This window comes from Lepidochelys olivacea, assembly GCF_965140295.1.
Source record: "Lepidochelys olivacea isolate rLepOli2 genome assembly, chromosome: 5".
NCBI lineage: Eukaryota > Metazoa > Chordata > Testudines > Cheloniidae > Lepidochelys > Lepidochelys olivacea.
Window position 1 is genome coordinate 16,404,854 of NC_140415.1, and position 14,791 is coordinate 16,419,644.

General features: G+C 42.8%; 1 protein-coding gene across 1 annotated transcript in view; it reads right to left on the reverse strand.

Moving 5' to 3' along the window:
• MYO5B (myosin VB) overlaps positions 1-14,791 on the reverse strand; it is a 363,824-nt gene that overhangs the window by 166,810 nt on the left and 182,223 nt on the right. Inside the window, exon 6 of the mRNA XM_084628998.1 lies at positions 500-643. Within this exon, the coding sequence (XP_084485124.1) occupies positions 500-643 (144 nt within the window). The remainder of the gene's footprint in view (positions 1-499; positions 644-14,791) is intronic.

A 14,791-nucleotide genomic window follows, 5' to 3' on the forward strand; every position in this document is an offset into this window, starting at 1 on the left:
AAGCATATCTACAGTGCAGCTGGGCAACGAGTAAGGCAAGAACGCAACACCATGCTCTGGGTTTCCCTAAACTTCGGACTGTTAGAATCTGGAACTGGATGACAGAGGATGGATCACTCGATAATTGCCTTGTTCTATTCATTCCCTCTGAAGCATCTGACACCAGCCACTGCCAGAAGACAGGATACTGGGCTAGGTGGACCAGTGATCTGAGCCAGTATGGCCTTTCTTATGTTCTTAATGTTTCAAAAAGCTTTTTTAAAACAGAGCAGTGATACAAAGCTCTGACAACCAAAACCACCATCATATGTCCTCACCCTCTAACCCAGAACAACTGCCAAAATTTGTTAGACTACTCTCCAAAACCAGGGTCTGCCAAAAGTTTGACTTATAAAAGGGAAGGTTTTAATGTTTCTATATCTACCTTTATGGAAAAAAATACTAGTTCACTAAAAAAAAAAAAATTAAGGAGTCCAAAGGAAAATGTTGCATAACTCACCTGGAATACAACTCTTGATTTTTCCAACAGATACGTCCTCATGTTGGCACCAATGATATGGTATCTTTTATCAAAGCCAATCTGAATGTATTTCCCAAAGCGACTACTGTTGTCGTTCCTGGTTGTTTTAGCATTTCCAATTGCCTGTAAGCAACAGAATACAACATTAAGAACAAGGACCCCATTTGTAAGTTTGCATATTATCTCAGGAAGACACATTTTACTCTCCAGAGCCCAGAAATAAATAAACCTATCACATAATTAGTCAAGTGAGAATTGGAGAGAGAGTTCCCAAATGGAGGTAGACAGAGAATTCAAAGTGCAGTAAATTGAGGAAGACAGGAGCTAGATGATCTCTGACATGGCCAAGTTTACTGTGTCAACATTCAGTTTTAGTTTCAAGGAATTTTATTGTGGAAGAGTATTGGAAACTGAACAAACAATGTTATAACATTCTCAAGAATTAGAGAGAGTATGTCACTCACATTCCATGGCCACAACAGTCCTCTGACTTGCCTTTTAAAATCTCCTTAGCCTTCGTGCACCTACATCTAAGGGCATGTCTATACTGGAGCAGTTTGTGTAATTTCCAGCATGGGCAGACATCCCACACTAGGTCTAACTGAGCTAGTGCACCAAAAATAGACCTGTAGCTGCTGTGGTGTGAGTGGCAGGACATGCAAGCTGGCCCAAATATAGTCGTATCTGAGACCCTAGGTACATATTTGGGTGGCTAGCCCTGCACACTGCTTTCACCCCGCCATAGCTACGCTTCTATTTTCAGTGTGCTAGCTTGACTGCAGCTAGCATGGGTATGTCTATCTGAGCTGGAAATTACACCTCCAGTTCAAGTGTAGATGTACGCTTAGTCTAGTGGTTTTACATGACCACTTCAGTATTCTCAAGGAACTTAAGCTAGGATTTTGAGAGTAGCCTAAGAGAGTTAAGTACCTAACTACCATTGATTTTCACGGATCAAAGAGTCAGCATTAGGAATGCAGGAAGAGAGGCTATTTCAAATAAAGCACAAACCTGGTTAGCTAAAGACTCAGAGGATAAAGGAAGCTTTTAGATAAATGGGGCGTCCGGAGAAAGGGGAGCTACCCACCTGCAAGAAGGCTGCCCAGTACATCCCCATCCTTAGTAGGAAGTGAAAAAAAGGTCAAACTACTTTTCATATCAGCCACACTGGGAGATCCTGGGTTATGTACAATTCCCAGGATACACACATAACCAGAACTGTGCTTAACCAGTGTATTACTGTTAAAGGTTATATATAAATGCCTGCCAACAGGGCTTTATGGTTAAAAGTGGCTATGGAATAATTATAGTAATATATTTTCCTGCTTAATTTAAAGAATGAAATGTCTCTCTGGCAATAGCATTTCTAATTTCATTCTGAATGATGCACATTGTTTTTCCTATTTGTTTCATATCCACCATAGAGATCAGCAGCAGAGATTTGCAGGGTAGAAAAGCTAAACTTGCAATTTTCTTCTGTTCACTTCTGGGGCCAGATTACAATCCCAGATGCATGTCAAAGACCACTACGTATCATGTAAAACTACCCTGCTGTGACTGGCCAATATGTGTAGTCAGGCTGTTGATTAACTGCAGTTAACTTATGCGATTAACTCAAAAAAACTAATCGCAGTTTTAATCACACCATTAAACAATAGAATACCAATTGAAATGTATTAAATATTTTTTGATGTTTTTCTACTTTTTCAAATATATTGATTTCAATTACAATACAGAATACAAAGCGTACAGTGCTCACTTTATATTATCATTTTTGTATTTATACTGTAAAAATGACAAACAAAAGATAGTACGAGATGAATTGAAAAATACAAGTACCGTAGTGCAATCTCTTTATCGTGAACGTGCAATTTACAAATGTAGGAATTTTTTTACATAACTGCACTCGAAAACAAAACAATGCAAAACTTTAGCACCTACAAGTCCACTCAGTCCTACTTCTTGTTCAGCCAATCACTAAGACAAACAAATTTGTTTACATTTGCAGGAGATAATGCTGCCCACTTCTTATTTACAATGTCACCTGAAAGTGAGAACAGGCATTCGCATGACACTTTTGTAGCAGGCATTGCAAGGTATTTGTGTGCCAGATATGCTAAACATTCATATGCCCCTTCATGCTTCAGCCACCATTCCAGAGGACATGCTTCCATGCTGATGACACTCGTTAAAAAAATAATGCGTTAATTAAATTTGTGACTCAACTCCTTGGGGGAGAATTGTAAGTCTCCTGCTCTGTTTTACCTGCATTCCGCCATATATTTCATGTTATAGCAGTCTCGGATGATGACATGTTCATTTTAAGAATACTTTCACAGCAGATTTCACAAAACGCAAAAAAGGTACCAATGTGAGATTTCTAAACATAGCTACAGCACTTGACCCAAGTTTTCAGAATCTGGAGTGCCTTCCAAAATCTGAGGGGGACGAAGTAGGGAACATGCTTTCAGAAGTCTTAAGAGCAACATTCCAATGCGGAAACTACAGAACCTGAACCACCAAACAAGAAAATCAACCTTCTGCAGGTGGCATCTGACTTAGATGATGGAAATGAACACATGCATCAGTCTGCTCTGCTTCGGATCATTACCTAGCAGAACCCATTAGTATGGACACATGTCCCCTAGAATGGTGGTTGAAGCATGAAGGGACATATGAATCTTTGGTGCACCTAGCAGGTAAATATCTTGCAGTACCGGCTACAACTGTGCCATGTGAATGCCTGTTCTCACTTTCAGGTGATATTGTAAATAAGAAGCGGACAGCATTATCTCCCAAAAAGAAACTTGTTTGAGTGATTGGCTGAATGAGAAGTAGGACTGAGTAGTCTTGTAGGTTCTAAAGTTTTACATTATTTTGTTTTTGAGTGCAATTATTTTTTGTAGATAATTCTACATTTGTAAATTCAACTTTCATGATAAAGAGACTGCACTACAGTATTTGTATTAGGTGAATTGAAAAATACTATTTCTTTTGTTTTTTACAATGTAAATATTCGTAATAAAAAACAAACAAAGTGAGTACTGTACACTCTCTATTCTGTGTTGTAATTGAAGTCAATGTTTGAAAATGTAGAACATCCACAAATATTTAAATAAATGGTACTCTATTACTGTTTAACAGTGCGATTAATCACGATTGTTTTTAAATCGCTTGACAGCCATAATTTGCAGTCAGAATCTAACTCACAGATCAGAGTGAGCCTTTATAACGTCTGACAGAAGGAAATTCAGACTGCACAAGCACAAGAGTGAATTGTGTTTACAAGTCAGATAAGAAGCCTGAAGCATCTCCTAGAGAAAGATACACTAAAAAAAGCTTTATTTGTCTATGCATACCAGAAAACTCAACGAATCAATGTGCTGAACGCATCATGACTGTCAATTCACCTGCACATTTGAACCACTGGGAACAGTATTTGGGACATTCAGCTCCAAAACAGCAGGTGACCACTATCAGCTATATTAATACTAAGGCTTCTATGCTTATATCCCTCTTTGGTTCAGCCACTGGGAGTCAACCGGTTTATATATATTTGAGCAGGTCTGATATTCCATGCAATAGGGTGTATGTGGCATCATCCAGATCTCCACACCAATTAAGAGTTTGTCTTTATGCATAAGGAATCCAACAGTCTGGTGTAAATCTCCGAGTGCACACATTTTGCCAACATCATGGCTGTCAGACAGATCTTGCAGGAAAGAATTCAAGGGCAGCACTTAATGTTCACATTAGTTTGCTATAACTGCAATACCTTTCCCCCCATACTTCAGTTAATGTTAGCGGTACTATCATATCACACAAAGGTTACAGGGGAAAAACACAATACTACTTAGTACATCTTTAAAGCACTCTACAATCAATAACCCAGATCAACACATCTGTCAGATGGACAAATATTATTAACCTTATTTTACAGGAGAGGAAATAGAGGCATTGAGAAAATAAGTGAACACATTGCAACACATTGAGTCAGTCAGTATCAATGACAAGGTTGGAACCTGGGATTCCTACTTCTTGCTCCTGTACTCAAACCACAGGTCTCCTCCCCCTACAGTAAAAATAGCACATTTTTTATTAAGTTTGGCCACTCGCTCATGTGCTCAACTTCACTTTGACTTAAAAAGGACTAAGCGGATGAAGAATAAGGCCTCTATCAAATTTAGTGCTTCTTTTCTTGGGAAGCTGTTTGCTGAGACTGAAAACTTCTATTGAAGATTGCATCATTTGAGCTAATAGGAAGGGGAGAACCTAGCATTCTGAAAGTCCTTGTGAAAATCATCAGATGATATGAAATTTATGCAATGATTTCTATCTGCTCATATTTCACATTACAGGAATACCTTAACATTGAACCTTTGTGACTGGAGAAACTGCTGTTTTGATGTCCAAAGAAAGGTGGTACATATGTTCTACAGTCCGAGCGAGCCTGGTGGGCTAGCAGCAGCCCCAGCACCCAACGATACACAGGATCTGTGCTGGATGCTCGCTTCATCACAAAGTCAAGGAAATTAGAAATTCAGAAGATTCACCACACTGGACATGTATTCCATTGGGGGCCAGTACACACACACACACTCCTCAAACTTCTGCATTATCCCTAGCAACTGGCCATTCTGGTGCGACACCACCTTGGCAGGACATGGATGCTGCAGACCACGAGCTTTTTGCATCAAGACCAGAGGAGCGGGGTTGCTGGGGGTGTTTTTCCATGATAAACAACCTGGGGCAGCTTCTAAAGGAACTTCACAACAACACCTGACTGTATAGGAAGCATTAGGGCTGGGGTGCTACTACTGTACCTTAGGGTTCCCGAGTGATCAGAGTGGCTCTGCAGATGCTGCTCTGCTTGGGGAGGAGGTTGGAAAAAGAATTATTCTCCCCTTCTCCCTCCCCCTGCACATCTCCACCGCACCAGCTAAGCTCCTTGCCCTGGGTGCTCAGCTGAGGATTTGACTCTTCACATCTGATCTATGATAAAGGGTTTATTAATTCCATCCTCTCATCAAAGCCCTTCTATATTAAAAATCTGTCATTAAAACTCAATCCACCAGGGATCCCAGCTTCAGACGATGTTGTGTAAGTCTCCATTACAGGCACTTGCATTTGATCGACTAAGCAGGAACAGAGAAATGATTATATGGTCGATACTGATGGCCCTGCAGGAGATAACTCCATCACAGAGCACAGTGAAAAAACGAAAAACAAAAATCAACTACAATCAATCTGTCCCTTGAGTATCAAATCTTTAATTCAGATAGCTTTAATATGACCCTCCCAGAAGTCTCTAAACCAAGCTGGATGCTCAGAGATACCAGACAGACTTGATAACAACTTAATAAATTTTAGTAAAAAAATAGTAATGTGTATCACGGTAACTCCACAATCAAAGGCCCCTAAAAGGACCAGGCCACCTCTGAGTGAGGCACTGTACAAACACACGGGATGATATGATCCCTGTCCTGAAGAGATTACAATCTAAAACAGATTAAAACAAACAATAGGAGGGGATGATGAGAACTCCTGCACCTCTTGTAGGAAATGAAAACATAACAGTGGCTCACATCTATTACCACATTTTCCACAAGGAGTCTTTCTCCAATCCTGCAGCCGTCCAACCTTTCCCTGGATATTACACTTCAGCCTCTCTGACATTATAATTTGTTGGTAAATGCCGGAGAACATAAACCCTGGCAAGCATCTAAAGTTGGTGAAGGATCAGTATACTACTTATAGCTAGGGCCGGTAGCGCCACCTATAACTAAGGGTGCCTGACACTTCACATGGTAAGACCCTGTTTTCAGGTGCCTATAAAACTGTCTGATTTTAATAATTTTGGCTGACATTTTCCAGGCCAGGAGTCTGCCTCAGCCTGGATTATTTTGGAAAAGTTCAACCAAAACCGGTCATCTATTTCAAAGAACAAAGAGAAAAATATGTTGTTTTGCCCAGGTTAAAAAATTTGGTGATGTTTCCTGTTAAATACTCATCGACTAGAACAGGGCCTTGAAATTTGGCAGGGGTGTAGTCTTTGCATCAGGAAGGTGCCCTTTACAACCTCCAGGAAAAAATCAGCCCAAATTTAGACAAGCTATAAACTTTGGGGGGAAAAAAAAATATCACAGGTCACACAAGCGCAGTGGAGACTTGTTAGAGCTTTCCAGCTAAAGTCCTTGAAGATTCCGGCTGCATTGAGCGTGCTATAAACTGTGGCTGAGCAAACTCTCTCTGAAATTGTGGGTCTGGGCAGCTGCAGGCTGGGCTGGACTCAGAACCAGGCATGTGAACGGAGAGCAGGGAGCTTCCCTCTGGTGCTGCTCTCAACGTTCCCTCTGCTGGGCCCTGGTATTGAGGAGAAGGAAACTGCCTTTTGCAGAAGGCACAAGAGCCAGAACCTGGGACGCAGTGGGGAAGGGGCCGGGGGGGCGGGAGATAGTAGATTGGGGCAAGGAGACAGGGGTTGAGTGAACCAGGAGCTGAGAGTGGAGAGACTGGGACTGGCTGAGCAAGGAGATGGGAATGGGAGCCAGGGAGGGAAACTGGGTCTGGCTGAAAAGAGACTGGGAGTAAGAACCAGAGGGGCAGGGGAGAGATAAGTAGGGAAAAGACACATTGATGAGAAACTTGAGCATGGGGAGAGAACTAGGACTAGCTGAGCTGGGAGCCAATGGGGAAGAGGAATGCGAAAAAGAACCAGGAGGAGGAGGGGAATTGGGAGTGGCTGGGCAAGAAGACTGGGAAAGAGGGGGAAGTGACTGGAGATGGCTGGGTATGTCAGCTGGAGAGGATGAGGAACCAGGGATGGGGAAGAGACAGGAGTTGGACAGCAATGTGCTGGAGGGGACAAAGCAGAAGGGGGTGAAGCTTTTGGGGGTGAATGGGTGAAAGAGTATGTGCCCACTAGAGCACATTCTGCTCCAGAGCCTGGAACGCAACGCAAGATTCTTGAGTTTCACCATTCCTCTGCTGTCAACAAGTGTGTGTGAAACCCATTGGCAAAGCATGTATCTTATCCTCCTTTAGTGCTGGTCTACTGAGGATTACAGCTTATTTTTGTTATCTGTTACTCCATCAGTTCAAGTGGCAGAGGTCTGTGTGGGGGCGTCAAGGTTCCTCCCCCACTCTGAACGCTAGGCTACAGATGTGGGGACCTGCATGAAAAACCTCCCAAGCTTATCTTTACCAGCTTAGGTCAAAAGTTCCCCAAGGTACAAAATATTCCACCCTTTGTCCTTGGATTGGCCACTACCACCACCAAACAAATACTGGTTACTGGGGAAGAGCTGTTTGGAAACGTCTTTCCCCCCAAATACTTCCCAACCTTGCACCCCACTTCCTGGACAAGGTTTGGTAAAAAGCCTCACCAATTTGCATAGGTGACCACAGACCCAAACCCTTGGATCTGGGAACAATGAAAAAGCATTCAGTTTTCTTACAAGAAAACTTTTAATAGAAATAGGAGTAAATAGAAGTAAAGAAATCCCCTCTGTAAAATCAGGATGGTAGATACCTTACAGGGTAATTAGATTCAAAACACAGAGAATCCCTCTAGGCAAAACCTTAAGTTACAAAAAAGATACAGACAGAAATAGTTATTCTATTCAGCACAATTCTTTTCTCAGCCATTTAAAGAAATCATAATCTAACGCATACCTAGCTAGATTACTTACTAAAAGTTCTAAGACTCCATTCCTGTTCTATCCCCAACAAAAGCAGCATATAGACAGACAGAGACCCTTTGTTTCTCTTCCTCCTCCCAGCTTTTGAAAGTATCTGGTCTCCTCATTGGTCATTTTGGTCAGGTGCCAGCGAGGTTACCTTTAGCTTCTTAACCCCTTACAAGTGAGAGGAGTTTTCCTCTGGCCAGGAGGGATTTTAAAGGGGTTTACCCTTCCCTTTATATTTATGACAGGGCGCTAAAGATCCCGATGCTGCTGTGGAACCCTGTGCGTGTCAATAAGACGCCATACAACAGAATGTTTTATTTTTCAGTTTGCTTTTTAAAAAAAAAAAAAAAAAGCTATGCAATTGCACACAAAACCCCCTATGTTCAAAGATTAAGGTTGCAAAGTCAAATCCTCAAAATTTAGGAAATGCCAGAATTAAGGTTGCTGGTGCTATTCAGCCTCACTGTATGTAGGCATTATGGTAAACTCTTGAATTACATGATCACCTGCTATTTTTTCTCCACAGGACCCCTGCCACATTCAGGGCACAAGATGGATCGTGTTCACGTAACTATTAGATATTTTGTTCTCTCTTCATTTTTCAATCTGTTGCCCACACTATGGCGCGCCAAAGACAGAATTATTAGTTTCCTCGTTGGCTTTTCTGTGGCACTCATTGCTAACAGCAGGGCTTCTGACGTTGTTTTAACCAATGAACACCCATAAAACATCTGATACAAAAAAAAAATTAAAATTGGTGTTTATCCAAGAAACACCAAAAAGCTCCCCGAAATGGCTACTTGTCTGTAAGGGCTTGTGGACCTGGAGCAGCAATGTGGACTATGGGGGTGTGATTTCTAAAGCACATTAAACTGGCTGTGCATTAACTGGTCAAAGTAGACCCTGCTGGTGTTCACTAAAGGTACCCTAGTCAACTGTAACACAGCGCTGTTTGAAACAGCACTATGTTAAAGCACACTAGGGAACAGTACAAGAGACTATTCATTACTATAGTACATGGATTTCATTCTTTGGGGTTTATTTTTAGCAATTTTTGCATAGATGTCCAAAAATCAGATTTCAGGGGGGAGGGGGCTCACTCTTTGCATATACTGTAATGAGTAGTGCATATTATACACAGATACGTACTTTAGTCATTACAGTATATACAAAGAGGCAGCCCCCCAAAACCAGATTTTTGGACATCTATATAAAATGCAAAAATTGCTAAAAATAACCCCAAATAAAATTTATAACCCATCCCCAAAACAGACCCCCCCCCACACACACACAGCTTCACAAACTTTAATGAATTTATTTTCACAAAAACTCTGAGATGAGTGGGTATTATCATCATCCTCTTTTTTTGGTGGGGAACTGAGGCACAGAAAGCATTAAAGTAAAAAATCTACTATATTTTTGGTGCCCAATTTGAGTTACTAAGGGCCTGATTTTTCAGAGTACTAAGCATTATATAGCACTTTATAGGTTCAAAGCACAGCTCCCATTGACTTCAGCTGCAGGTGTGATTGCTTAGCACTTCTGCAAATCAGACCCTCAGGTCTTGCCAGGCAACCAGAAAATGGGCACTGAATGAGATGGGGTCCTGTGGAAAAAATAGTATGTGATTCTGTAAGTAAAGATGGTATCATAATGAATATGCAACATTTGAGGGCTTGACTTTGAAACCTTAATGTTCTTTTAAATAGTGTGTGTGTGTATGTGTGAGTGAGAGAGAGATTACTTCTACAACCCATAAATATTCTTAGCCCTTTACACTAGATTCTCTGCCTCCAGAGTGCTCAAGTATTTACAATCCAAACCAAGAGGAGAACATGGAATGGAGAAAAAGAAAAAGGAGAAGAACAAGAGTACAATAAAATTATGGGGTCACTCAGGAGGGACGTTCATGTGTTTTGAACATAATGAAGTATTCTACAGTGGTTTTATATTTAAGTGTGTGAGATGCTATCATTTACACAAACCTCAAAGTGGATGTTGAGAAGGAATTTCAAAGCGGTGAGAAAGAAGACATGGCAGGTGGGCTCAGGAAGGGAGTTTGAGGCATAGGAGCAGCATGAACCAAGACATGGAGGACAACAACATACCTGGACACATGAATCAGATTGAGCTGTAGACCTGTTATATCAAGTAACATCACACCAGAGCATACACACACTATCTCTCTATATTTGGTGTGCTAGTATATCTTGTTAAATCTAATTTTAAAAATCCCCATGATTGTACGCCGTGTTGTTGTAGCTGTGTTGACCCCAGGATGTTAGCAAGACAAGGTGGGTGAGGTAATCTCTAATCTCACCAACAGAAGTCGGTCCAATAAAAGATATTACCTCACCCACCTTCTCTCTCTAAAAATTCTCATTGGCAATCCCTGTAAAAATGTGGTTGGTAACGTATCCAAGTAGTGGCTAGATATTACTGTGATGGGCACCCGAAACACAAATGAGATTCAATATCCAAGACATGAAACTACATAATGGAGCTTACATGAAAAAATCCTGAAATTATAGCAGCTCTCTTAGAGCCAGCGACCTCTCTTGAGGTTTAATTTTGTTTTATTTAATGAGTGCCCTGCTGTGGTATCTAAGTGCCATGAACACTAGTACCTGAACTATAAGACCCAGAAGCTGTAAATACGAATGCATGTGCTTTACTCACATAAACAGTCTCGTTGACTGGCTTAACTTTGTTCAGATAAGCAGTCTCATTCAAGTCAAAAGGACTACTTATTCTGGACCCTGATCTTTGCAGGATCAGGTCCCAAAATTGCTCATCTTCTGGAGAATCTTAGATTCTGTATCTAGCAGTCACACACTGCCTTTCCCTACATCATTAACTTGCTTTTGTGAAATTATTTAAAAAAAAAAAAGGATTGAACCTGACACGTCACAGAACGAGGGAAATCAAACCCCTGAGGTAACTGAAATTAGAGATTTAGAGCAAAAATTTCAAAAAGTGCTTAAGTCCCACTTTCAAACGAGACATAGGCACTTTAAAAGTCAATAGGACTTGGGCTCCTAAGTCACTTCTGAAAATGGGACATAGGGGCTTTTGAAAATTTTACCCGTAACAGTTATATCTGTAGCACACAAGCATCACCTCTTTTTCTCTTCTCTTAAATTGGTAGAGGGATGACAAAGGGAATCTTTCTATTTTATTTCACTTGCTGTCAATTGTCTACAGGACGTTCATGCTTATGGTTTAAGGTCGGACCTCAATATGTGGGTCAGGTCAAAGAAGTCAGGCCAGAGTTCTGCTGGCGGGCTTTCAGCTGCAGCTCAGAATTGAGAAAGTACATTCCTTTTCAATGGAACAAGAGACCACTGGCTGGTAGAACAGCAGAATCCTAACACATTTTGTCATATACACCACAATTAATTCTCTTAGCCACACAAATTGAAATTAGAGTTGGCAGAGAGTAGAGATTTATTTTCAGCACATGTGGAAGAAGGAGCCTTCAGAGAAGAATATTGAAAAATGGATGCCGATAATAAAGACAGTGCTCTCAGCATTTGAGAAAAAAGAACTCTTATTGAAGAAGGCACATTGGACTGCACCAGGGAAACACTAGGACTGGAACGGCCCCAGAATTGGAAGAAGGGAAAGGTGGCTTAGAGCCATTTATCTCCACAATTTCCCAGCGACTCCATCATCAAATGTATCTTGACCACTTCTGATGATCTCCTTCAGTGTCTATATTTTACCAATGGGAGAGAGATAGGGTTCTGGTAATAGTGAGCAAAGCTGTCCTGTTCTCTGTAGAATGGCGAGGAGGTGCAGTATTCTAGTCACCTGCAGTTTTATAAAGATCCAAGTTACAATCCTGCATTAGCAAGGAGATGGACTAGAGGACCTGACAAGTCGTCCCCCTTTCTAAGGACTATGACAGCTGCAGCAGAACTGCACAGTAAAACAGAACTAAAGACAATTTGCCATGACTGAAAACTGCTGGAGTTGCACAGGATTAGCTGGAATGAATTATTTGTCTTGCCTTAATGTGTGGAGGTTGCTAAACACTCAGAACAGTGCTGAGAGTAAAAGGAAAGGAAGCCATGACATGCTGAAAATAGATGGGTGAGACACAGGGTGCCATTGCCTAAGAAAGGGGAACGAGCAAGGGTTGACAAGTTCAAACCAGGGGTATTTACAGGACAAAGAGCTTCTTTGGAAAGGGTATTGATCCCATGCCAGAACAGCACTGGTACCAACCATTGGTGTAACAGCTGAGACTTCACTTAAAATGGAACGGGGCTGACGATAAACACAAACTTACAGAGAACCCATTGTGATCAATTATCGCTCAGCTTTAGGAAAGCTTGGTTCAAGTCAGTTACTTCAGGTTTTTAAGACAAGTGAGCTTCGTGCCGGTGATAGCTGCCAGACTAACATTCCTGGTATTTCATGCCCTCTCTTTATTCATGGGACAGGTACAGCACAGGAGGGCAGCAGTGCCAATTTCCCCCTTACTACCAGCGTGTGCCTCAACCCTTACTCCTTCAGGGGTTAGAGGATATTTTTAGTCACCATGCCCATACACGCAGACTCTGTGGGTGCTCCAGGGCTGGAGCACCCACCACCCACAGCTGCTCAGTGGGACCCCACCCAAGCAGGTGATCCACGGGGCACTACTGATCAGCTGTTTGGCAGCTGGGAGAGAGGCTTGGGGAAGGGCAGAGAGCTGCGGGGCAGGGGGGACTGTTGGGGCAGGGGTGGAGTAAGGGCAGGGCCTCAGGGAAAGAGGTGCAGTGGAGGCAGGGCTTCAGGGCGGAGCGGGGGCGGAGCACCCCTGAGGAAAAATAAAAGTCAGCACCTACGACCCATGCCCACTCAATCATCATTCAATTTTATTTAGTACTTGTATAGCACCCATAGTGTGTTGGAACTTTACAGACATGTAGAAGGACATGGTCCCTACCACAAGGAGCATACAATCAAGGTCAACAACTTACCAGTACAATGAAGTACCTCTCAGGTGAGACTGCCAAACAAGAATGCTGATTAACAACAGTTTGTGATGGTGGTTTTCTGAGGTGGACTTGTCTACACTTAGTCCACTAAGAATTGGATACATCACCACATCATTTAATATACTCTAGGGCTGTGGTTCCTCATGTGCCATCCACTTTGCAGACAAAGCTTGGAAGGATAATTGGTAACCTTGTTGATAGTATGAGCAAAGAGGCTGAGTGAATGAGCTGGAGACTGAACGCCCTTCTCATCTCTAATAATGGTCCCTTCTCACATGTACTGAAACACGTTCTCAGGGCACTGTGAGGGAAGCGTGCTCTTATGACACGGATATCCCTAAAAAGTGAAGTCCTCCATCATATAACAGGGGCAATCTGGCACTTTTCTAAATTCACAACAATGAAAATTCATCCGTTTTATTGTTACAGATGTACAGGGGTGTCCACTGGGGCATCTGCCACCCAAAATGGAAGACGCCTGTCATCGCAGTTAAGTTATTGTACAACAGTGGCAGCTCTCCAGACCCAGCATAGGCACTATGGGCTGTGCCTACAATATCTGCAATAAATGCAGCCATTAATATATATTTCTTCAGCCACTTTGGAAAGGATAAAAATAAAGCTGCAGTCTAGATGCATCCAACAACTGTATGTAAAAATCCCTTCAGCCAGTATGGCAATGGTTAGGACAGGGACCAGCTCAATATTCCCACAAGTAAATCATCTGCCTCTCATAATCCACTTGGTAATGCCTCAGTGTGCCAGGGTAAGAGTTCAGCCCTGATTTCAGGTTATAATCAACAAAGTCCCGAATATCCCAGGCTCAAGTTATAAAAGGGTACGTCTACACAGCAAAAAAAGACGTGCAGCAGTGGGTTTGTCTACACAGCAATTTAAGCCCAGTTCAAGCCAAACTCCCCTCATGTCCACACTTCAAATGTGCTAACCTAGGGCTCAGACCCAGGGGCCCAGGACCCCGCAGGGCTGGAGAGTCCGAGCTCTGTTGGTTTCCTGTATGCACAGGCCCCAGCAGCCCTCTGGATGTATCCCAGAATTCCTGGCGACAGAGGAGCAGCACTGAAGGCAGCCAGCAGCGCCATTACTGTCTGGCCGAACGCAATCGCCTTTCCTGCTCCTCCTATGCTGGTAGCTCTGGCTCCAGCTCCTCCTCACTGTTGTGCGACGCGTGTCCAGAGCAGGGAGCAAAGCTGACAGGCAGAAGGCAGCTCCTGGACATCAGGATGTTGGGATCATTCCTCCCCCGGCCATGCTAAATTGGGAGCCCTGCCACTCCCTCGCCCTGCAGAACAGCCACTTAGTCCTGCTCCACTCTCTGGCCCTTGTTCCTAAACCCCACAGCCCTCCCTGGGGCTGTGTGTGCCGGGGTGACTGGGCTGCGTGCACGTTCAGGACAGCAAGTGGGAACCAGCCCCCGAACTTCCCCACAGCCTCCCAGGGAGCCCTTATCCCTGCCTCCCAGGGTGCAGGAGCACACTGTACACAAACCCTGGGGATGCACTTCACTGTTCTGCAGCCAACAGCAGCGCGGCTGGGGTGTGTGTGTCTTTTTCCTCTGAAACCTACATTTTATGTCA